The 23,552-nt window shown below is 44.3% G+C and overlaps 1 protein-coding gene across 4 annotated transcripts in view; it reads right to left on the bottom strand.

Moving 5' to 3' along the window:
* RPS6KA2 (ribosomal protein S6 kinase A2) overlaps positions 1-23,552 on the bottom strand; it is a 308,863-nt gene that overhangs the window by 65,414 nt on the left and 219,897 nt on the right. For all 4 annotated transcript variants that reach the window (XM_069786870.1, XM_069786872.1, XM_069786871.1 and 1 more), the window contains 3 exons: positions 17,017-17,097; positions 16,120-16,199; positions 6,280-6,386 (listed from right to left, as the gene is read on the bottom strand). In XM_069786870.1, the coding sequence (XP_069642971.1) occupies positions 6,280-6,386; positions 16,120-16,199; positions 17,017-17,097 (268 nt within the window). The remainder of the gene's footprint in view (positions 1-6,279; positions 6,387-16,119; positions 16,200-17,016; positions 17,098-23,552) is intronic.

Here is a 23,552-nt window from a genome sequence, read left to right as displayed (position 1 = left end):
AACATTTCTGTGAGAAAAATGACTGTAGTTCACAAAAAGCATTGCTAGTTTTGATGGAAACAAGGAGGAACATTGAAACTGAAAAATAATGATTTTTTTGTAACTTTTCTGCCTATAAATGCCGACACAGTAATGAGGGTGTTGTTTCTGCAGTTCTAGTTAGATTTAGTATGTTTCTCTTTTCAAAATGGTCTAGTGAGGTGTCAGCTATTTTTATATTCCCCTTCTCTTGGAGAGTCACTTCAATTATTCAGGAAGAAAATAAGACAGAAGTGAAATAAACACACTGGGCTATACTTTTGTGAACGGCTCTCTCTGTACTGAAACATAATTGACAAGAGATGATCTGTCATTCATTTGTGTGTTTAGAACAGACTGTTATTGTGTAATTCATCAAACAAAGGCCAGCAGCTGAGTCACTACTATGTGTTCAATAATTAAAGCTTTTTCTTCTAGATAAAAGCATCTTTACCTCCATTCTTTCTCCCCAGATTTCTTGAAGAGGCATAATTTTTAAGTACTAGCCTATAACAGGCATGTTTAAATGTATTTTTGTGACTGCAATCCCTAAACAAGAGGCTTGTGCTTCAGAAGAGAACAGACTAAAACACCTGCCAGTGTGGAAGTGAGCGTGAATGTAAGAACTCCACAGACCTGGATCTGGAAAAATGGCAAGGGGGAATACAGCTCACAGAAATCACCCCAAATTTTGCCCCACACCCACGAAGCCCCTGTGAATACCAATGCAATTCAAAGGTTGGGGGATTTTCCCCAGAAACATCGATTTTGTATTTCATAGATTTCCCATTGAAAATCCATGCTGCTTTTCTACGTATACAATATATGTTCTTCATACCTGTGCCCTCATTAGAGAGTTCATACCTTACCCTCACTAAAGAGATGGAAGGAATACCAATGCAGCCGTCAGACTGATAATACTGTTTTAGGTTAAGTGAGCCAGAAGCATACAACAGACTTTCTCATGCTGAGTGTTTGCATGAGCAGCAAAATGAACAGGTCCTGGTTTCCTATGGATGTGTATCCTATATTCCCTAGAACTTGATCTACTGTTCCCTCCTCGGTCTCATGTTCCCTAATCCCCTTTATACAGTGCCCCCAGCTGCCTGCAGCTTCCCCTGTGGCCCCTGGCAGCACCCTTTGGACAGCTGGGTGCTTCCACATTTGCCATCTGCCAACACCTATAACGCTGTGGTTATGAACTGAAAATCACATTTGATGTAAAAAGACAATAATATGCTAACAGTGAGAAGAAAGGTAACTGTTGCTCTGAGTTAGCTTAGAGTGACATTAAGTAGTAAACAACAATGTACCTGCTTCTGAGCATCCAAATTAGAACACAAGACAAATAGTTTTCCTTTTACTGTAGAAGCAAATTTATTATCTGATAATACTTTCTGTCTTCTCTGTTTATTGCTTTACAGTTCCTTTTTATCCCACACTGTCCATAGAAATTCTATTGTGACAATCACAATTACTTTAGCTACGGTTTGCAGGATCAGCTAATCTGAAATAGGCTAGTATTATTTTGTGGAAGGCAAAAAAGAACGAGAAGTTGTTAATGTGATCCAGGCTTGAGAAAAATCTTTCCTCTAAATCAATGTTTTGAAATTATAAAAATGTAAGAAGTAGACTGCTTGTAAATGTTAAACTAGGCTATAATCCCACTGAGTGACAACCTTCACTACAAGATTTTTCCATTTTATTTGTTCAGTTTAAGGTTTGAGTTTGTTTACAGGATACTGTCATTGTCAACCTGTTCTTTATTTCAAAACGATAACAACATTTTAGCCTCAGGATCATCCCACAAACATTCAAACTGCTTTCACTGATCTCAGTTTAGAAGTATGCCTTGAGAAAATAAAGGCTGAAAATCTCCATGTTAGAGGCTGGGCAGCTAAGTTAGTAGCAGGGGAATGCTACTCCAAGTTACAGGAGAAGCTCATAGTAGAGCTAGGACTGCAAACTCCGTAGTAGTCTTTTGCTGCAACTCTAGCACAGGGATAAAAAGCCTTTGTAATCAGTTGTTGACTTTATTTTATATCTTGTCTTAAATCAAGGTCAAAGCAATTCTCTCCCATTTCTCTCTCTCTATTTTTAGTATTTGGACATGTCTTTTAGGCTTCACTTTGAACTCCAGCACAGCCAAATCAATGTGAAGTTCTGCCAAATTAAAGCCAGAATGCTGGGGTTTTTTTGGACGATTTAAGTTTCTTTCCAAGTCAGCTCAGTTTTACAGAAAATTCAACCCACACTTTATGTATTTCAGAAATTGTAGCCAAATTTTCAGGTTGGAAGAAAACCTGAAACTTCATAAGAAGGGAAGGAGGGAGGGGTGGGGGGGAAGGTGTTCTAAGGTTTGGTTCTACTTCCCATTATTCTTGTTTTGATTTGATTGGTTGTAAGTTAAATTGATTTTGTTTTTTCCCCAAGTTGAGTCTGGTTTTTGCCCGTGACCATAAGTGGTGAGTGATCCCTCCCTGTCCTTGTCTCAATCTATGAGCGTTTCTTTGTATTTTTTCCTCCCCATCACACCAGGGGTGAGGAGTGAGCGAGCAGCTGCCTGGTGCTTTGTTGCCAGCTGGGCTTAAACCACAACGACAACGTAAACCACTCCTTGTTAATCAAAGGCCCTACGACAGAACTATATCAAGGTACCTGGAGATAGAAAAGGCAAAGATAAAAAGAACCTGTGCATTTCCAGCAGGCAGAGTTACTTTTAAGTCACTCACACCCTTAAACCACAGCATAAGAAATAACATACCCATCATATACTAGTTCATAATAAGTTCTCATTTTTCCATTTTGGTATATTTACCATATTTAATAGCTTGATCCTGCAGTTCTTAAACAGAAACATGCCTCACCATGTAAGTAACTCCATGGGTTTCAGTGTGACTGAACAGTACCTTGCTCCACAAGGGATGCCACTGAAACCACCGAGACAACTCAAGGAGAAGAATTTGGCTGCAATAATTTAAGGGAAGCATCTGCTTGTTCTAAACAAGACTTTAACCAGAAAACTCAACTGCTTGCCTTTTTGAAGTAAGTATAGCTAACTTTATAACAACTCCCAGAGTATGTACTCTGGTTGCACTTAAAATTAATTCACAGCTTTGAACTGTTAATATGGATTTTTGCTCAGGGAATCAAAAAAATGTGGAACCTTAAATTTTAATGTACTGAGGGTTCTTTCAAGTGGTCTGAACAGTGCTATTTTCTAACTAGTCTTCTTTGACATAAACAATTCCGATGAACTTCGTTTTAGGATACTTAAAGAGCTGACTGAAGCAATCTCAAAGCTATTAACAGTTACTTTTGGGAGCTTCTGGAGGACAGCAAAAGCACTGAACATTGAAAGAAGGTCAAATGCAGCGCCTATCTTTAACAAAGGGGGAGAGAGAAAATTGGGAAATTACAAACTAATTAATTTATCTCTAGTTCTGCAAATCTGATAGAGTAAACCTTGTGCTCTAATCAGACTGGTAATGCTTCTCCTGAAGACATGGGTGTAATTCAGCACATTGCATTTCAAAGCAGATACGGATCAAGAGAAACCAAAGGGGAGGAATGAGAACGACTTAACGCCTAAAAAGACTGACTGGTGATGAAGAAGAGTTCAGTAACTGGATTGTTTAGGGTACAGAAGAGGGTCCAAGGACAAGGATGTGCTCGCAATCCCCTGAGGCTCCTGCTGAGAGCGGAACGGCACAGCTGGGCAGTCTAGGAGGACAGGCCAAGGAGCAATGGCCTGCAACTGCAGCAAAGAATTTTTTTTTTCTGCTGTACCTGTTTTTTTACTCTAAACCTAAAGTTCCAGTGAAATTGTAGGCTGTCGTGCTCTGCTGTCCTAGGCGTGAATACACATAGGCTTTGCACTTATAAAGCTATTTTTAAAGGATATGGTTTTCAGTCAAACTGATGCCTTGATTTATCCCCGGGAATGAACTTCAGTTATATCAGTCTGGGTCATTCCCTTTCCTGTACAATAATAGCTATATTCATCTAAACTAATTTTATACTATGACAATTATATCCAGATTCAACTGTATCACTGGTATCTATTTAACTATACATCAAAGACCATAAACCATATATTCAAAAGTTAGGAAATACAAGAATGAGGGCTGCCACCTTAACTTCACACAGCAATCTCTCTCTATAAAGGTCTTCAGTTACATGATGACACTTTTTGTTTTCTTCCAGAGAAATCTCGCTTCAGTTGGCAGAACAGGTAATACTCAGCGATTTTAGCAGAGCAGTACAGTGAAGGGGATGGCTGGCTGGTCTCAGCTCAGACAAAAATACACAGAGAACTGGATCCCATTTGTGCCTTTTTGACATGCTTCTATGTGACAATGGCAAATCAGTGACACCTTCCTTTCTTAAGTGAGCTCTAATTTCTCAATTCACTGATCCCCGATTTGAGGCACTGCAGTTTGGTCTGCAGAAATTTTAAGCGCTCACACTTGCAATTGAAGTCAGTGAAAGATGTGCTTTGAAACACAAAGTGACACTTAAAGCTGAGAATTCTGAAAAATCAGGTTCTCAGTATCTCAAATACAGTGAATAGTTTTGACATGCACTTAATTTCCTCCTCAGTTTCTAACTTCTCCTAAAGTAAAAAATTATGGCATGTGCCTATAAATGTAACAGCACTGTAACTTACATTTGAATATACAGGCTCATATTTGGGTACCTTCTAATAGCAGCTTCATATATCATGTGTTAGCTTGAAAACAGCTTCATCTAACACCAGAAAGAAAAGTAAGGTGTGATTCATACTAACACTCACTAGAAACAAAGTTTAAAACTGAAAACCTATAATTGGAGTTACTCTATTATGTACATGTTTGTTGATGCTGAATGAATACAATAGCAATTCAGAACAAAGTTGAAACCGAATTGCTACTGGCAGACGATGCGTGAGCACATAGCAGTGGCAGCTATGGTGTGACCGCTGCCTACCTGCATTTCATATTAGTAACAAACTGGTACCTTTTACCCTCCAGTTTAATTTGGAGGATGACTTCCTGTATTTGCCAAAGACTCTGTTTTTCAGTTTTGGTTGTGTAAACAGACAAGACTGGAAATTTTGGTCACCTGCAAAGGGGTCTCTAGCCCAAAGGATTGAGAGCTCTTGTTACACACATCTGTATGAATTCATAAAGTACTACCACTATTATTTTTGTAACCAAAATGTAAAATTGAATGTAAAGTTTAAATCACATACTACTGTATTGTAGATAAATAGTCTCCTCCCCTTCAACTTCTCACCTACAAAGTCCACCTTCCATCACTTTTGGTCTCTTATTTTGTCCGTGAGTGTGAAAGCAATAGCACTCCATTTCAAAGAAAGAGCTGCAGATTTTTGAATTTCCTGTCACAGAAGGAAAAGGCTGCTCTGCTGTTATACTTCAGAAGTGTAAGCAACAGCCAAAGAGACTGCCCTCAGAGGTCATATTTTTAAATGACGGTCACCATTACGTTAAAAGGCTAGCAACTCTGAAACGTTACAGCCTTTTTTACTGATGCCGGCACAGAAGATGCAGGCAAAGCACCAGGCAAGTAGCACAGAAGAAAACCAATATCACGTCACTCCCAGTGATAGCACTGAGGGTGTCATTTAGTCTAGTGAGGTAGTGCAAAGAAAAAGAGAGAAAGGACAATGCTCCATAACACCACATTAGGAATAGAAAATAGCCGCAAATAGAAGTGAGAATAATTCTTAGAAAAATATTTTGGATTGTTAATAAAAGCGTTTTTAAAATCCTGATTATCGTGTCTCTCATGAGCTAATACATACACTAGTTTTCAGAGATGCTCATTTACTTTAAGCAATGGCTACAATAAAACTGAATGGTGCCATGACATATTTCGTGTGAGCTGGAAGTGGAGTTGCTTTGAGCGGTTTATACCACATGAAGGCGAAGGCCAGATTAAATGCTGCAAATGGAGGACAGTGCTACTGAAGTCAAAGGCACAGAGATCTGAATCCCACGCTGAGATCATTCACTAAACTGAAGGCCAGGCACACAGAGGCTCCATCACACTGTAGCACAGTCAAAATATTTGGCCTCATGCTAAAATGATATGACAGGAAGACCCTACTGCTGATGGTGAGGGTCTCGTGTAGAGTCTCACATACAAGAAGGAAGGCAGAGCCCCTGGCACTTCTTGATTTACTAGCGTGACAAGGAGCAGAAACGACCTAAAAGCTCATGTATTTATGTTTTGGTTCACTCTTTCTCATTAACTTACTTTTCTGGTTTTAGATCCCTGTAAATAATTCCAAGACCATGGAGGTGGTCTAACGCCAAGGCCAGCTCAGCTAAGTAGAACTTGACGTCCTCTTCTGTAAACATCACCTAGAGAGAAGGAAGAGAAGAACACGTCTATTTACTGGACAGCGGTGGGCTGGCTTGCGTTAAACAGATATGGGGAGGGAATTGTCTAACTCGGGGAATGCTGGAAGGACCATCATATCAGGTTCAATTTTCCATAATTTGTCTGAGCTCACATTAACAATTCTTACCAGATTCTCCTTATAAAACAAAACTTTATCTGCCTAGTACTTCCATTCCTTAAAACACGCTGCTCTCATTCATCTGTTTGATCTGTTTAGATGACATCATGTCACAATAATATGAATAAGGTTCTAACTCCTTAGCCTTTGGCAATGAATGGCAGAATTCAATACGTTCAGTGCAGCCCTTATTGGTTTCATGTCTCTTAATTTGCTAAAATCTTGGTATTTGGTTACCAAATTCCCACAAAATAACATGGGGAAACATCTTTGGGGAAGTGAAATGCTTCCAAATCTGAGCAGAATACACAGCATGAAGAGACTCAGAGATGGATTTAAAACCCTGTGCACTTAGGGTTCAAGGAATCTCAGTGCAGATGCCCTAAGCAGTGATGTGTTGTCTAACATTCAGGGCCTGAGGAGGTCTGAACTGAGGGCAGTTGTGTCCTTTCTATAGCTGATATGGATACTGCTAACACTGAAAGCTCTGGTTTAAGTGGGAAGAAACTTCTATAATCGAAAAAACACTAAGCTCAGAAAAACTCAGATGGCAAGATACCCTTTTGGTTCAGCTTTCATTATATCCCAGATGTTATTAAGTTCTCTTTAATTAAATTTCAATAAGTACAGCGATAATAATGCAGAAAGAGAAGCTGATACATTGGATACACAGTGTGAATACTATGTATGACAGAAGTAAAATGCGTCAGCTCAGTACAAATTTACATGTCACATGTAAATGTAAACATCTACAGTAGAAGTTGCTGAGTTTATTTTTAAAGTTAAATCTCTGCTTTTGGAAAGGGGCAGCCACAATACTTGAGTGCTCTGAGAAGCTGCACAGGGCTGAGAGCAAAAAGAGAGGATTCAGAGAACAGATGTCATGTAATTTAATTAAGAATATCACTGCAAAGGTTAGAAAGAAAAAGGATACACAAGCAAAAACTCAGACTAAAAATTTAATTGGTCTAATCATAAAAACTGCATTATCAAAATAAATTTAAATTATTTATAAGGTTTAAAATAAATAATGTAGGCAAGAGGTGAAATTAATAGAATCAGGGAAAATCTAATCTCCACAGCTATACCTAGTTAAAGTCAGATGTCTCAGAAAGATAGAGCAAGACAGAGACAAGCTTTGGATGCATGCATGCTGCAGTATATGGGATCTGACTGAAAATCCACTGAAATCAATACTGTCCGACCAAGTCCATAATTAACAAATTGCAAGCAGTATAGGTTTTCCCATAACTTCTTCCCTTGCGATACCTTTCCACTAAACAGCTGCAAAGTATAGGTAGACCAGATGAGCTGCAAACACTGAAAAAAGAAGTACGTGAAAGGGCTGTCAAGTTAAGAGGACTCATCCTTGATAGTATAAAGCAGAGAAGTCAGTGCATTGCATTGGGAAAAGCTTTGGGGAAAATGTGAAGTTTTAAAGGAGTACAAAATCTGAGCTGTTCTCTTTCACTTTTGAGTTCCCTGATTGTGCAGAACACTTTTCTCTCTTCTTCCATGAAAGTGGAGAGGCCTTTGCCTCTTTGTCTTAACAACACACTGCCTCGCTAACAAAGCCTGATTTCATGACAAACAGCAGAATCATATTTTTATTTTCCTTAATCTTTTTCCTCATATTAAAAATAACTGCTACCGTGTATGGAGTACTTACAAGAGTATCATTACTTGGCAGTGTAATTAACCTGTTGCTGTCTTTTCACATTAGCAAACAAGCCTGGAAAGCAAATACTTGGGGTCCCAAGTTGTGGTGCACACAGCAGTTTGCAGCATGTCACTGACCCAGAAATTGGATGGGAAAAAAAAAAGCTAGGGAACTCTTGAATAAAAGCACTGATTTCACAGCTTTTTTTAGTCTATCAGTAACTCCCCAAACCAAGAAGAGTGAACAGAGCTTCCCCTCAAGAAGGCATTTGAAAGGTCCCTATCTTATCTTTAGATTGCGCATTAGATGGTTGCCCGCACCCCTGTGCCCACACCCTAGGAAAAGACCAAGGGCTGGGGACATGGTGCTGGTGACAGAGAATGCCGGGGCGCAGACAAGCCCCGGGGCGGTGGGGCTGCCTCGCTGGAGCCTCCCGTCCTGCCTGCAGAGCCCTCTCTGAGCCTAAACGCAGGAGGATCCACTGCTTCCAGCAAGGCAGACGGCTGGCTCAAGGAGGCGTTTGGAGACACGGGCGAGTGCTAAACGCACCTAGAAAACCTGCCGCTGCGGCTCCCTACGGGCATTAGCGAGACTCGAGGTCGGCCCGTTTCCTGGCTGCCTTTTTCACGGAGGACAGGGAAGGGATGGGAGCCCGGGGAGGTGATGGAAGCCGGCTGACCCCCTGTCGTGGTTTCAGCCCAGCCGGTAACAAAGGACCACGCGGCCGCTCGCTCACTCCTCCCGCCCCCCTCCGGTGGGATGGGGGGAAGACGGAGGAGAGGAAAAAAAAACCAAACCTGGAACCTCGAGGGTTGAGATAAAGGCAGTTTACTGGAACAACACAAAGAAATTGCAACAACAACAACGGTACTAATGAAAAAGTATACAAAAAGAGTGATGCACAGTGCAACTGCTCACCACCCGGGACCCGACGCTCTGCCACTTCCCCCACCGAAAAGAAGAGCCCACCCCCCGGCCCGCTCCCCCTTTATATACTGAGCATGATGTCACATGGTATGGAATAGCTCCTTGGCCAGTTCAGGTCAGCTGCCCCGGCTATGCCCCCCACCTCCCAGGTTCCTGTAAAAATTAACTCTATCCCAGCTGAACCCAGGACATTATCCACCCCTTATTCTATACCATCTACATCATGCCCAGATCTTACATTTTCCAATCGACCACTACCACTTCCTTGTCTTATATATATAAGTATATGGACTTGCGTCCGTCCCCGTCGTCCCCCCGCACACACACACACACGCGAATGGTATTCCTTTAGCGTATGGGCTATTCCTCTAATGTGTCCATTGATTTTATTTAGTCCATGACTTTGGGGCTCCATCTGTTGTAACAGTTCTTCAGGATAAGAGAGATGGTGTGAGATGGTGGGTTGTTGTATGCTGCCTCTGGAACTTGTGGCTAGTACATTTGGTGCAACTCACGCCCTTGTTCTGCAGGTCGAGGATGTTGATCTTGAGGAAATTGCTGGGTGTCAGTTCAAGTTCTGTCGCTGTTGTACTTGGCTTAGTTTCAAAGTCCATCCCGCAGTCATTTGGGTAATTCTTACAGTAATACCCTTGATATGGCATATAGACACTATAGATACAATGACATGCATTGGCAGGGTATTTAGCAGTTAGGTATCATACAGCCCAATTCACTGGCTATTCTCTCCCAAAATCAAATCTCCCTGAGGTACACATCGAACTTCCCCATCCTTCTGCATCACCCACCAGGTGTACCCAGGTCCCTGAGCAAAAACAACCCCTTGAATGGGTTTGCCTCTGCTTGAGGGAGGACTAACCCAGACTGTCTTTCCTAACATACTCCTCATGCGCACTACAGGGACTTTATCGCCTTCTACAGTATGTGGAAGTCTTGGTTGGGCGGGGCCAGCCCGATTGGCGGATCCTCTAGTATTAACTAACCAGGTGGCTTTTGTTAAATGTGTATCCCAATGTTTGAAAGTCCCACCCCCCATCGCTCTCAATGTAGTTTTCAGCAGTCCGTTGTATCGTTCGATTTTTCCGGAGGCCGGTGCGTGATAAGGGATGTGATATACCCACTCAATGCCGTGTTCTTTGGCCCAGGTATCTACGAGGTTGTTTCGGAAGTGAGTCCCGTTGTCCGACTCGATTCTTTCTGGGGTGCCGTGTTGCCATAAAATTTTCTCTTCAAGGCCCAGAATAGTGTTCTGGGCAGTGGCATGGGACACAGGGTATGTTTCCAGCCATCCAGTGGTTGCTTCCACCATTGTAAGCACATGGCACTTGCCTTGGCGTGTTCGTGGGAGTGTGATATAGTCAATCTGCCAGGCCTCCCACTGTTTATATTTCAGCCATCGCCCCCCATGTGACAGGGGTTTTTGCCGCTTGGCTTGCTTAATTGCGGCACATGTTTCACATTCGTGGATGACCTGTGCGATAGTGTCCATGGTCAAGTCCACCCCTCGATCTCGAGCCCATCTATATGTTGCATCTCTCCCCTGATGGCCTGAGGTATCGTGGGCCCACCGAGCCATAAATAGCTCACCCCTACGTTGCCAGTCCAGGTCCACCTGAGACACTTCAATCTTGGCGGCCTGATCTGCCTGCTGATTGTTTTGATGTTCTTCAGTGGCCCGACTCTTGGGTACATGAGCATCTACATGACGTACTTTTACCACTAGCTTCTCTATCCGAACAGCGATATCTTGCCACAGTGCGGCAGCCCAAATGGGTTTACCTCTGCGTTGCCAGTTGCCCTTCTTCCATTGCTGTAGCCACCCCCATAGGGCATTTGCCACCATCCATGAGTCAGTATAGAGATAGAGCACTGGCCACTTTTCTCTTTCAGCAATATCTAATGCTAGCTGGATGGCTTTCACCTCCGCAAACTGACTCGATTCACCTTCTCCTTCAGCAGTTTCTGCAACTAGTCGTGTAGGACTCCATACAGCAGCCTTCCACCTCCGATGTTTTCCCACGATGCGACAGGACCCATCAGTGAACAGGGCATATTGCCTCTCATTTTCTGGCAGTTTATTATACAGCGGGGCCTCTTCAGCCCGTGTCACCTCCTCCTCTGGCAACATTCCAAAGTCTTTGTCTTCTGGCCAGTCCGTGATCACTTCTAAAATTCCTGGGCGACTGGGGTTTCCTATGCGAGCCCGTTGTGTGATCAGTGCAATCCACTTACTCCACGTGGCATCAGTCGCGTGATGTGTAGAGGAAACTTTCCCTTTGAACATCCAGCCCAGCACTGGCAGTCGGGGTGCTAAGAAGAGCTGTGTTTCAGTACCAACCACTTCTGAAGCGGCTCGAACTCCTTCATATGCTGCCAATATCTCTTTTTCAGTTGGAGTATAGCGAGCCTCGGATCCTCGATATCCCCGACTCCAAAACCCCAGGGGTCGGCCTCGGGTCTCTCCAGGTGCTTTCTGCCAAAGGCTCCAGGTAGGGCCATTCTCCCCAGCTGCAGTGTAGAGCACATTTTTAACATCTGGTCCTGTCCGGACTGGCCCAAGAGCTACTGCATGAACAATCTCCCGCTTAATTTGTTCAAAGGCTTGTCGTTGCTCAGGCCCCCATTTAAAATCGTTCTTCTTCCGGGTAACTTGGTAGAGAGGACTTACAATTTGACTGTAATTTGGAATATGCATTCTCCAAAAGCCCACAACACCTAAGAAAGCCTGTGTTTCCTTTTTATTAGTCGGTGAGGACATAGCTGCTATTTTGTTGATCACGTCCGCAGGGATCTGACGACGCCCGTCTTGCCATTTTACTCCTAAGAACTGGATTTCCTGCGCAGGTCCCTTGACCTTACTTTCTTTTATGGCAAAGCCAGCCTTCAAAAGGATTTGGATTATTTTCTTCCCTTTCTCAAAAACTTCTTCTGCCGTGCTGCCCCATATGATGATGTCATCAATATATTGCAGGTGCTCTGGAGCTTCACCTTTTTCTAGTGCAGTCTGGATCAGTCCATGGCAAATAGTGGGGCTGTGTTTCCACCCCTGGGGCAGTCGATTCCAGGTGTACTGGACACCCCTCCAAGTGAAAGCAAACTGTGGCCTGCACTCCGCTGCCAAAGGAATGGAGAAAAATGCATTAGCAATGTCAATTGTGGCATACCACTTAGCTGTCTTTGATTCCAGTTCATATTGAAGCTCTAACATATCTGGCACAGCAGCGCTCAGCGGTGGCGTGACTTCATTCAGCCCACGATAATCTACTGTTAGTCTCCAATCCCCATTAGATTTCCGCACGGGCCATATGGGACTATTAAAGGGTGAGTGAGTCTTGCTGATCACTCCTTGGCTCTCCAACTGGCAAATCAGCTTATGGATGGGGATCAGGGAGTCTCGGTTGGTGCGATATTGCCGCCGGTGCACCGTCGTGGTAGCAATTGGCACCTGTTGTTCTTCAACCTTCAGCAACCCCACAACCGAAGGGTCCTGGGAGAGACCAGGCAGGGTAGACAGCTGTTCAATCTCCTCCGTCTCCAATGCAGCTATACCAAAGGCCCAACGGTACCCTTTTGGGTCCTTGAAATACCCCCTTCTGAGATAATCTATACCAAGGATGCACGGGGCCTCTGGGCCAGTTGCAATGGGGTGTTTATGCCACTCATTCCCGGTTAGACTCATTTCGGCTTCCAATACGGTTAGCTCTTGGGATCCCCCTGTCACACCAGAGATACAGATGGGTTCTGCCCCTTTATAACTTGATGGCATTAGGGTACATTGTGCACCAGTGTCTACTAGAGCCTTATATTCCTGTGGGTCTGACGTGCCAGGCCATCGAATCCACACTGTCCAGTAGACTCGGTTGTCCCTCTCCTCCACCTGGCTGGAGGCAGGGCCCCTCTAATCCTGGTTAGAATATCTGTTACCCACTTTTTGCACATGTGAATCAGAAGTCCCTTCAAGAGGATCAGAAATGAGATCGGCCCATCTACTGCGCCCGGGGGACTGCTCACGGGAAACTGGAGCAGCAGTTTTCCAAGAAGAATCTTCTTTTCTGGTTGCTTTTTCTCGCAACTCCCGTACCCGTGAATCCAAGACTGAGGTAGGTTTTCCATCCCACTTCCTCATGTCCTCTCCATGGTCACGCAGGTAAAACCACAGGTTAGCCCGTCGTGTGTACTTTCTCTCTCCTCTCTCTTGGGCAGAGGAACGCTTACTCCCAATAACTGCAATGCGGGCCTGTACAGGTGAGGAGGAGGACATATCTACTTTGAATTGCTGGAACTCTCGGGACAATTCCTCTACAGCTGAGACACAGGCCCGTAGGGAGGAAGAGAGACTTCCTTCATATTGCCGGAGTTGGACAGCCAATTCATCCACCGTTTGTCCATAGCCTTCTTTCCAGGACATTACTGCCAATGAGTTGGCATAGGTTGGTGGTGCACTTCGTAGAAACTTCCGCCACATCGGTTGTGTGCATTGGACTTCATCTGGATCTGTGGGTGACTGCGCATTTTCTGGATCATTATAAATCACCTCCAGCACGGCTAATTCCCTCAGGTACTGGATACCTCTCTCCATGGTGGTCCACTTGCCTTGGTGACATGTAACTTCATCCCTGAAAGGGTATCTTTCCTTTACACCTAACAGAAGTCGCCTCCAGAGGCTGAGGACTTGTGTTTTTCTCCCAATCGCCTTGTCGATACCCCCTTCTCTAGACAGAGATCCCAACTGCTTGGCTTCCTTACCCTCTAATTCCACACTACTAGCCCCATTATCCCAGCATCGGAGCAGCCAGGTAACAATGTGCTCACCTGGGTGGCGGCTAAAATCTTTTCGCATGTCACGCAACTCACTCAGGGATAGAGATCGGGTAATTATTTCAGGTTCTGCCTCTTCCTCCTGTTCTCGCGATGACCCTGGTTCATCTTCATCTCTCACTGAGCGAACTGATTTCTTTGTGTGTTTCTTTTTCTGTACAGGGGCGACTGATACTGGCACAGGTTGGTTCTCTGGTTTAGTGGCAGTATCTGTCACCGGGGTAGGGGCAGCCATGCTACCTGTTGTCGTGGTAGGGGCGGCCACGGTGCACGTTGTCGGGGTTGGGGCGGCCACAGTGCATGTTGTCGGGGTTGGGGCAGCCACGGTGCATGTTGTCTTGTTTTCCATCTTTTCCCCCTTTTCCCCCTGGGGGTGCTGCATAGTATCAAGCAGGGTTTGGTAGATACCGGCCAGGGCCCAGCACAGTGTAGTGAGTTGTGTGTCTCTGGGATAGCCACAGCATTTTCCTTTCAAAAATTCTATCACTTCATGAGGGTTCTGCAGTTGTTCGGGAGTGAACTTCCAAGTCACTGGAGGTGAGAAGTTCTCTAGATACCTGCCCACATCCTCCCACACGCCGTGCCACCCATGAATATCCAGCTTTGGGACAGATCTCTGGGTGGTACTCTTAAAGAGCCTCTTTGTAGCCCTAGACAAGACCTGAAACATAGTCAGGAGGCATAGCACTAACAGCACACAGGCTTGCGCATCCCAAGGATATTCAAAATTCTCGAAAACTGTTGTAATTAGTTGGAAAGAGAAAAGGGAGGGGAACGGATGGGGGGAAGTATCCCCCCCTGACTTCCCCATGGGTTGGGTGTAATTACCAATAAAATCCGACAGAAGGTGCCCAAAGTCTGGAAATGATATCACTGCCTCATACAGATAACAGCTTAACCTCATGACCAGTGATGTAATCATTTCACAAGTCGACATTGCCCAGTACAGCAAAATGATAATCCCAATCACTCTCCCAGAGATGAGATACGCAACTACAGGCAATACATAAAGCATATAAGAACTTACAAAACGCCACCATGTAAACAGCTGAATCAACATTGTGACTAACATCTATTTATCTAGTATAAGAAATGCGTATGACAAATTTGTTTCAACACGCTCTGGCCAGATCTGTCGTTATCTCAACCCTTCGTGCCCCACGTTGGGCGCCAAAAAGGACTGTCGTGGTTTCAGCCCAGCCGGTAACAAAGGACCACGCGGCCGCTCGCTCACTCCTCCCGCCCCCCTCCGGTGGGATGGGGGGAAGACGGAGGAGAGGAAAAAAAAACCAAACCTGGAACCTCGAGGGTTGAGATAAAGGCAGTTTACTGGAACAACACAAAGAAATTGCAACAACAACAACGGTACTAATGAAAAAGTATACAAAAAGAGTGATGCACAGTGCAACTGCTCACCACCCGGGACCCGACGCTCTGCCACTTCCCCCACCGAAAAGAAGAGCCCACCCCCCGGCCCGCTCCCCCTTTATATACTGAGCATGATGTCACATGGTATGGAATAGCTCCTTGGCCAGTTCAGGTCAGCTGCCCCGGCTATGCCCCCCACCTCCCAGGTTCCTGTAAAAATTAACTCTATCCCAGCTGAACCCAGGACACCCCCAAGCCCCAGGCTGGTGCATGGCTTCCAACCTGCTCCCAGCAGCTGCTGCTGCGGGAGACGGCTCTTTCCCCGCTTGCCGGCTGATGCCCCGCAGCCTGCACGCTTGCCGCAGGGCTTGGCCCCTGACCTACGGCCATCTCCTCTTTCTGCTGGCAGCGGTTGTGATTTTCCAGCAGTTCTCTGCCCATGTCCCGGGCAAAAAGTATTGAGGATTGATTTCTCAGACCGTTTCTCATCACATCCAAGATGTAATTTGTGAGTGATGAATCTGGGGCTATTTTGCTACGGGAATGGCTTAGTAGTAGTGCAGTTTTCTCCGACAGTGATGCTTACATGCTATCTGCTGCATTACCTATGGCATAATTCAAATACAATTATTAAGAACACATTTAAAGATGCAAGATGATACGGCTCTATTACATTTATATAGTAGGACTATTCCCAAGGCTGTTTTTCATTCCCACCAACTTCATCTGAATTCTGGAAATCAGGATAGTCTTTCATTTCCAAAGTTAAAGTCTGTCAGCTTACCTCTTTGGAGAGTCTTGTGAAAAGGTCCCCTCCCCGCAGGAAATCTAGTATTAGATACAACTTTCCCTCTGTCTGAAATGCTGCATTAGAAAAGGATGGAGATGTTGGAAGTTTGAATCAAGATAAAAGTCCCCAAAGAATTAATCTTGTTGACTACCAGCGTATCATTTGCGCCGTTAACTTCCCTGTCATTTCAGCACTTTGAGAACAGAAAAAATTAATTTCTCTATAGGACCAAGCAATTGAGCTTAAGACTATGGGAAAAAATGGTATCAGCTGAGAGATGATGCATTACTAATATATTCTTTTCCATGCTAAGCACCTACGAATTAATATTGCTTTTCATTGCACAAGACACCAGGAGTCGCTGAGGGCTAGGCATAGAGAGAAGCTCCCCAGTTTGTGTGAGGGGAGACCTCGCACTATGCAAAACGTTCTCGGAAGACCCTTTAGAGTAATAACGGGGCTCCTCAGGGAGCTGGTGAGGCGGAGGAAGGCAACTCCAGCAAGACACCACATTCATATACACACTTATATAAATTCAGACTGGTGCTGATTATTAAAAATAATTTTTAATTTAGATTCTCTGGTTTTCTGAACGATACCTGACAGCAGGTGAGAGGGTTGGCAGATATATATTCACCAGCTACCCCACCAGCACAATCTAGCATGTTAGACTCTATGACAAATGTATTTTGATGGAGGAATGGCTAAAACCTACTTATACCGAAATTCTCCTTTAGCATAAATGAAGAATTTCACACAGGTAGCCTCTAAGATTTTGTTAGAGAAAGAGTCATAAGTAGGCAGGGGTATCTGTATGAAATTATAAGACATCTAGTTACAATTCCCCAACAAATTTAAGAACAAACATGAATTATATTTTAATATAGTTACCATAATGAAGCTTGACTATGAAAGGATGATTCACTTCTGCCAAAATATCTCTCTCCATTTTTGATCGTACCCGATCCCGAACTATAAAGAAAGAACAATAAGAACAGCGACATATTAAGAGGCAGCATGGTCACTGGATACAATACTGGAATGAGGTTCACGTGATTCGGATTCTGCTTCTCACACTGCTGATGGCTTGTGGTGTGACCTTTGGCAAATCACGCCACTCTCTAGCGTCCCCTTTTTTTGCCTGTGTTGGCTGTGTAGTAAGAGTAAGCTCTTCAGGAAGGCACCATGTCTTCCTCTGTAGAGAACAGCCCTAACTGAAAGGACTACAGTATTACAAACAACAGGAAGGTGATTATGCTTTGCAGAAGAGAATGTTAATGGGAGAATTAAAACTATATAAAATTACTAACTCTATCTCATTTCAGATTAAACAGAATGTGCCAGTCCCAGAGCTCATCAGGTTAACCTCATGCAAATTAACTTTTTGTATTGTGCTGAGGCAGCGTTTATGAGATATCACTGAATAGCACTCTCTGGAAGTGATTTATATAAATTATTTAAGCTTCCAATAAACCACCCAAACAATCAGTAATAAAGAAAACTATTTTTATGTGTAGAGATAAATTATTGTGTGATAGCAGTGAGAAAAATACTTTTTGTGGTTGAGATGAATAGAGAGTAAAACAAAAAATAGTTAAACAGGTGAGCTGGGTTCAAACTAATCAAAACTAATGCTGAAGATTTCATAGCAAACACATTTAGCAGTATGTTCAGACATTGAGGAGGATTCACTTACTAATTCCGTAGTGAAAATACTGAAATCTTCTTCTTCTTTCTCTGCGTTACACAATACCAATAAGCTTTTCAGTTGAAAACGTCTCCAAGGGATGTTATGAGACTATTTTAGGTGGTAAAGCCTGAGATCTTAGTGAGATTCTGTCATCGCCTGCATGTGTAGTGGAGCTGCTGAGAAGCTGAGTACTCTCAGCACCCGAGTAATGAACGTGCCATAATGAAACCACATATTCTGTTGCTGTACATCAAAAATTGATGCACAGAAATAGGTCCAAAACAGCTGATCTGAGAACCTGAAATAGGAGTGGAGATACACATGGATTTCTTGCTATTTTGATGGTTTACCTAGGTCAATAGTGACGCAAACTTTACTAGCTCACGCAACCTAAGCTACCTTGTGGCTAAAAATCAAAGAAAAGGGAATCTCAGAATCTTAATTTTATCTCATGAGTAAAAACCACACATAATACACTCACAGAACGCTTAAGCTACACGAAGGCAGAGCTTTTCTCATGCTGTAGATCACGCTGCTCCCAGGCAGGGATTCTTGTTGGACTGGTGGGCATTGCTGAAGGCTCTACGTGGGACACTTCCCACTAAGCTTGGTTAGACAGCCTAACAATTGCCTCCCTGCGCTTGCACGGCACAGGTGTGCGAGCAGGCTGGCAGAACGGCAGCGCACCCTCCTGTCCCCACCACTTCAACCTCCGAACAGGTAGAGGCACGGCTGTGCGGCCACGTGCTTTGCCCGAAGCCCCTCGCGCTGTGCCCGGCTCGCTGCGGTGGTGGTGGCAGGCTGCCATGTCAACCTCCTCCCCATGTGTACACAGCAGCCACAGCGACGTTAAAGAAAAGGCTATGTCAGCACAGAAGACACCTCATTCTCCGGGGTCATGGCCCCGTAACCTCTCTGAACCTAGTCTCCAAAGCTGCTCTAATCACCACCTACACAGTGGCTTCCAGAAAAGGTGACTAGACCCTGTAATCAGGATTACAGCTTGGCACGTGAGTTGGTGACCTGCCCTCCCCATCTGCCAGCATCAAATACCGCCTGATTTAAACGCTCTGAGAGCAGAAGCTATACAGGCCCAGATTTTTATACAATCCTACCCACCAAAGAAGCTATTAGTCACATTACCTAAAAAGGGAACTCCGCTTGCTTTCTCCCACTGTCCCGTTCTTACCCTGTTCCTTCCATATGCCCGGGCCATGCCCGATCTTAACCTCCAAGGTAGCCGTTGGAGATACAGGACATACCTACCTGCTGGCACCAGCTTACATACCACAGGGCACTGTCAGTTGTTGTACCAAGTGCTGCACTTCCACTGTCATGATAGTTCATAAATGTGCAAGGTTAAATCCCTTCTCCTTTTACTATTAGTTCTATCATAGCAGGAGGAAAGGTTTATTTTCTCTTATTCCAGATAGACCTGGAAATAGGAATTCCCCTGCTCTTCCTCCCTCTTGTATTTTTGGGATCAGGCCAAGGTAGGTCTGATATGCATCAGCAAAGGTTTTAAGAAGAGGTGGCACTTTGACGTAACATTTCAACAGCATGAGGCTCTGGCTCCACCTGACTTCTCTGCCATCATGCAGGTGCGGTGAGTGGGAAAGTGCCTCTCTTCTGCACTTTGGAGATTTTTTCCTAGTGTTCAGTGGCCCCAGTCTGCTCTGCTGACGGAGTCTCCTTTCTAGCTCTTACACCCTGGCAGTCGGATAATTAGATTCATTTGCTCCAGCATGATCTGAATTAGTTCTGGCTGCTGCTTATTCAGCCTGCTAGATCCTGGCTACAGAGGGACTCCTCCAGCAGCAGGAGGAGAGATGGACAGGGTCTGCACAGCTGCTGCAGTGCCAGGGGTGAAAAGGCCTGACCATTGAAGATACTTACTTCTACGCCGGTGACGAAGCAAACGTGTGTCTTTGCTTAGTCTCACTTGGGGATCAGTGAGCATGTACCACCATGAATTTCTCCACTCATTTCCAAAACGACTGGATCTCTGACAAGGAGCTATTTCTACAGATTCCTTTCTGAGTGACTCCCTTTTCTCTGATGGTCTACTCAAAGCACTGCAAAACCAGCACTGGAGCTCAGTACCCCAGGGCAGACGACGGAGCGGCTCAGTTCAGCACCTCTCAGCACAGGGCTGGCCTCCTCCTGCCCAGGTCCCAGCCTGGTGCTGCGGAACAGCCTCTCCTGCCCACCCTCGGTAATGTCAGGGGGTCTACACCAAAGGCGCGGAGGAAAGTGCAAATAATTCAGCTCCCCCATCCTCACTTGGAACGCTGGCAGCGGCCTCAGCGCAGCACACAGGCGGCTTGGGCAGGCAATGCTTACACCAGACGTTCACCTCTATCACTGAAATGCTCATTGGAAATAGTGCTCATCTGCTAAACCCTTGCCCTTTCTACCCACTATCGAATTTGGTTTGAAAGGTGAGTTTTGCCACTTATCTTGAAACTATACGTCAGACAGAGGCAGAGAACGCAACCTGGAGCAAAGAGCACAAAGTCATGAAGACTGTTTGCATGCTCTTGGACAAATTAGCTCTCCCTCAAATAATCCCTGGTATCACGGGACAGAAGAGACCTGTAACAGCGGAGGAAGCACCTGCTACCCTGAAATAAAAACAGTTCCCATTTCCAGGTATTAACGTGGTAAGAAAAAGAAGTGGAGGTAGCTGAGGATATATGCAAATAAATAGAGCTTATCCAATTCTGCCTGTCTAGCTCTGAACGTCAAAAAGGAGGATGTTACCGCTTGCTTTATTTAACACTGAATGCTTAAGGAGAGGGTTTTATTTAAGGTATGAATTTTTACTTCTTGGGCTGTTTTCATTTTAATAACCATGAAGTACAGAAGGGAAAGGGGAAAAGGGAAAAGTATAGTCAGAGCATCTTCCAAGGAGACAAAAAGTTCCTTCTTGATAACGGACTAGCTGTATACTTTCCGAATAAGAAAATAAAACCATAATCCTGCTTCCCTCTCTGAAGCTCTCATGATATCTACTTTGGTTGAGATTTAAATACGGAAATATAAATTAAATTTCAGCAATGAACTTCTTGTCCATATGTCTCACTTAAAAACTAAGAGTCAGTGCATCTCTAAGCTATGTACACTGTCAAGTAATGATGATCTAGGAACATCCCTTGATGTACATGCAATATGCAATGACATCGTTTCAGTTCAGCAGGATGTCAAGCCAACCCAATGAGAACTTTAATTAGTGAAACCATGGCCTATAGGAGCTGTAAAGGGGGAGTTTATAGAAGAGACACTAATTTATTCACTGTTATACTGATTAAAATTTATAGCTAATTCACCATAAGAGGAAAGTAACTTGTCATATAACTAGTGACTGGAGAGCTGAGCTGAAGTCACAGTTCTGTGAAGTTAAACACCATTCAGCCACTGGTTTCAGTGGAGCCAGAGTATTGCTTCTGGGATCTCTCTGGCCAAAGAATAACTTCCAAACATTTTTATTTAATAGTACCCTTCTCACTGCTGCCCAAAGTAATTCTTAGTTCTACTAGAAGCAAACTATCCTGAAGCTATCTTCTAAATTTGTGTGTAATACTTTGCTGGTCTTTCCTCTGTCTTCAGACTCACCTGGAGTAGAAGTTGACATTTCTACTTCAAGAGAAGTGATTTTTCAATTTAACTTGCAGTGCAGTTTTGGTTTTTGCATACAGATTTGGTGTCACAAGGCACGAGGGTTTTACCTACAGCCTTGTACAAGCTAACACATGTATCAAATTTATACTGGTATTAATTCAATTTTCAAATGTCAAATAAAAATGAAATAGCTTTTCCTTCTGCCCTCCTTCCTTGCCTGAAACCTGTTGGTGCCCTGCATGTGTCCCACACCACGTTTCCCTTGGTACCAGCTGGATCCCATCAGGGCATGGACACCTTAAGTTAGCGTTCCTGTGACTGATACCATTTTCCACTTACGGCTTTCGCCTTTAAAAGGTTTTTGTAGAGAAAGATCCAGCAAGGGAGAGCGTATTACAGACATCTTAATGGTCTGCCTTAGCTAAGGCCACTGAACTGCACATCAGACTTGATAAACAGCAAAATCCTCAATGCAGTGAAACCCGTCTCGGGCTCACCTTCGGGAGGAACCACAGCATCGTGCGTCAGGGCTAAGAGACGGGAACCGAGGCGTACGTCTACGAGGAAGACCAGCACGGAGCAAGGGAGCACGTCTGCCTCCGTCCTGCCTGTTCTGGGGATCAGCCACAGCGCAAGGAGCCGGCCTTTGGCTGCCCATGCAGACGGCGTGGAGATGTATGCGGTACTCTCCCGCTTCCTCCACAGACGCCGAGCTTGGGTGTTGTTCTCACCTCTGTCGGTCAACACCATGAGGAGCCAGAGTCTCACCAGTGAAATATTTTCTGTACACGTTAGCTGAGGTCCGGCACAATTCTGCTTTGCTCATGACCACAGTTGTTTGCCTGTTCATGCCCTGTGAACATCTCTGACTTACTGATGCAGCCTCGCAAATGCAAGCAAAGCACTTGGATGCTCCAATACACTTCTAGACATGATGACTTCTAGCCTAAATCCTGTTTTAAAAAGGGGATGGAGACAGATTTTATGAGCTCTGCAAGGCACCTAAAGCTGAAGATGGTTCTACCACTTTTCAATAGCACTAAAGCGATAACTCTTACTTTTCCTAAGTTGGTGTTTGGTGCACAGGTCCTTTTGTAACTCTAGTCCCAGTGTGAATACCTGCTGGCACCAGAGCCTGGTCGCTCCCCAGAGTCCTCTGGAGGTGGCTCAGGGCAGGACCTGGTGCTCTGGTCGCCTCTCTGAGCGGGCCAGTCTCTCTCCATTGGAGGCAACCATCTTGGTGTCACCAGGCTGCAATTGGCATTTGAAAGCTTAATTTTTTGGTTTTGGAAGTAGAAATGTCAGACGATGGGTTTGGTGCCTCAGTGACTTATCCTTACGTCCTTTTGTGCTTTTTGACAATTTTACCCAAAGTGCTGTTTTAATCCCCTGAACTGCAACACCAGGGAGAGAAACCCAGCTGCGTGTCTGACACCAGCAACCGCCCTGACAGAAACCTGTTCCTGCAGGAAGATACACACAGAAAATACATGAATAACGTCAAAGGTTCCACAATCTGCTCAGAGATGTTTGGCAAAAAGCATTATTGACTATAAATTATTTGCCCATCCCTACCTTTCAAAATGACCTCGTGATAAGAAATGTCCCAGCTCAGCCAGGAGCGGAGCACTAATTAATTAACAAAGCAAGAACAGGAAGAGTTAGCAACTATGTTAATTAAATCACCATTGAAAAATATCGGTAGCAGGAGACATAAATCAGTGAATAAACCAATGGATTTAAATTTCATCCGTTACCCTCCTCACTTCCCTAAAACACAGTGCCATGCCTCCAGTGGAACAAAAGCAAAATATAACTCAGACACAGGAACACGCAACTCAATTTCAAATTCTTCACGTAGCGCTGGTACATGCCAGTGATATATAAAATGGAATATATACATAAAACTATGTGCAACATCCTTTTTGATTCTGTTATTTTCATCTGTTTTTAATGCTGGCTGTTGTAGACAAAAGCAGAGAACTAGATTCTAATTTCAAATCCACACTGTGTATGTCTGGAAGACAAAGTGCTTGTGTGGTGACTAATTACTCGAGGTATGAAGAAATACAGGCTTTCTAAAAAGGATCATAATCTGGCTTCAGTGGTTCTGCTT

The sequence above is a fragment of the Haliaeetus albicilla genome, chromosome 7, assembly GCF_947461875.1.
Source record: "Haliaeetus albicilla chromosome 7, bHalAlb1.1, whole genome shotgun sequence".
Lineage (NCBI taxonomy): Eukaryota > Metazoa > Chordata > Aves > Accipitriformes > Accipitridae > Haliaeetus > Haliaeetus albicilla.
Note: the sequence above shows the minus strand (reverse complement) of the source record. Positions and strands in the feature narration are given on the sequence as shown.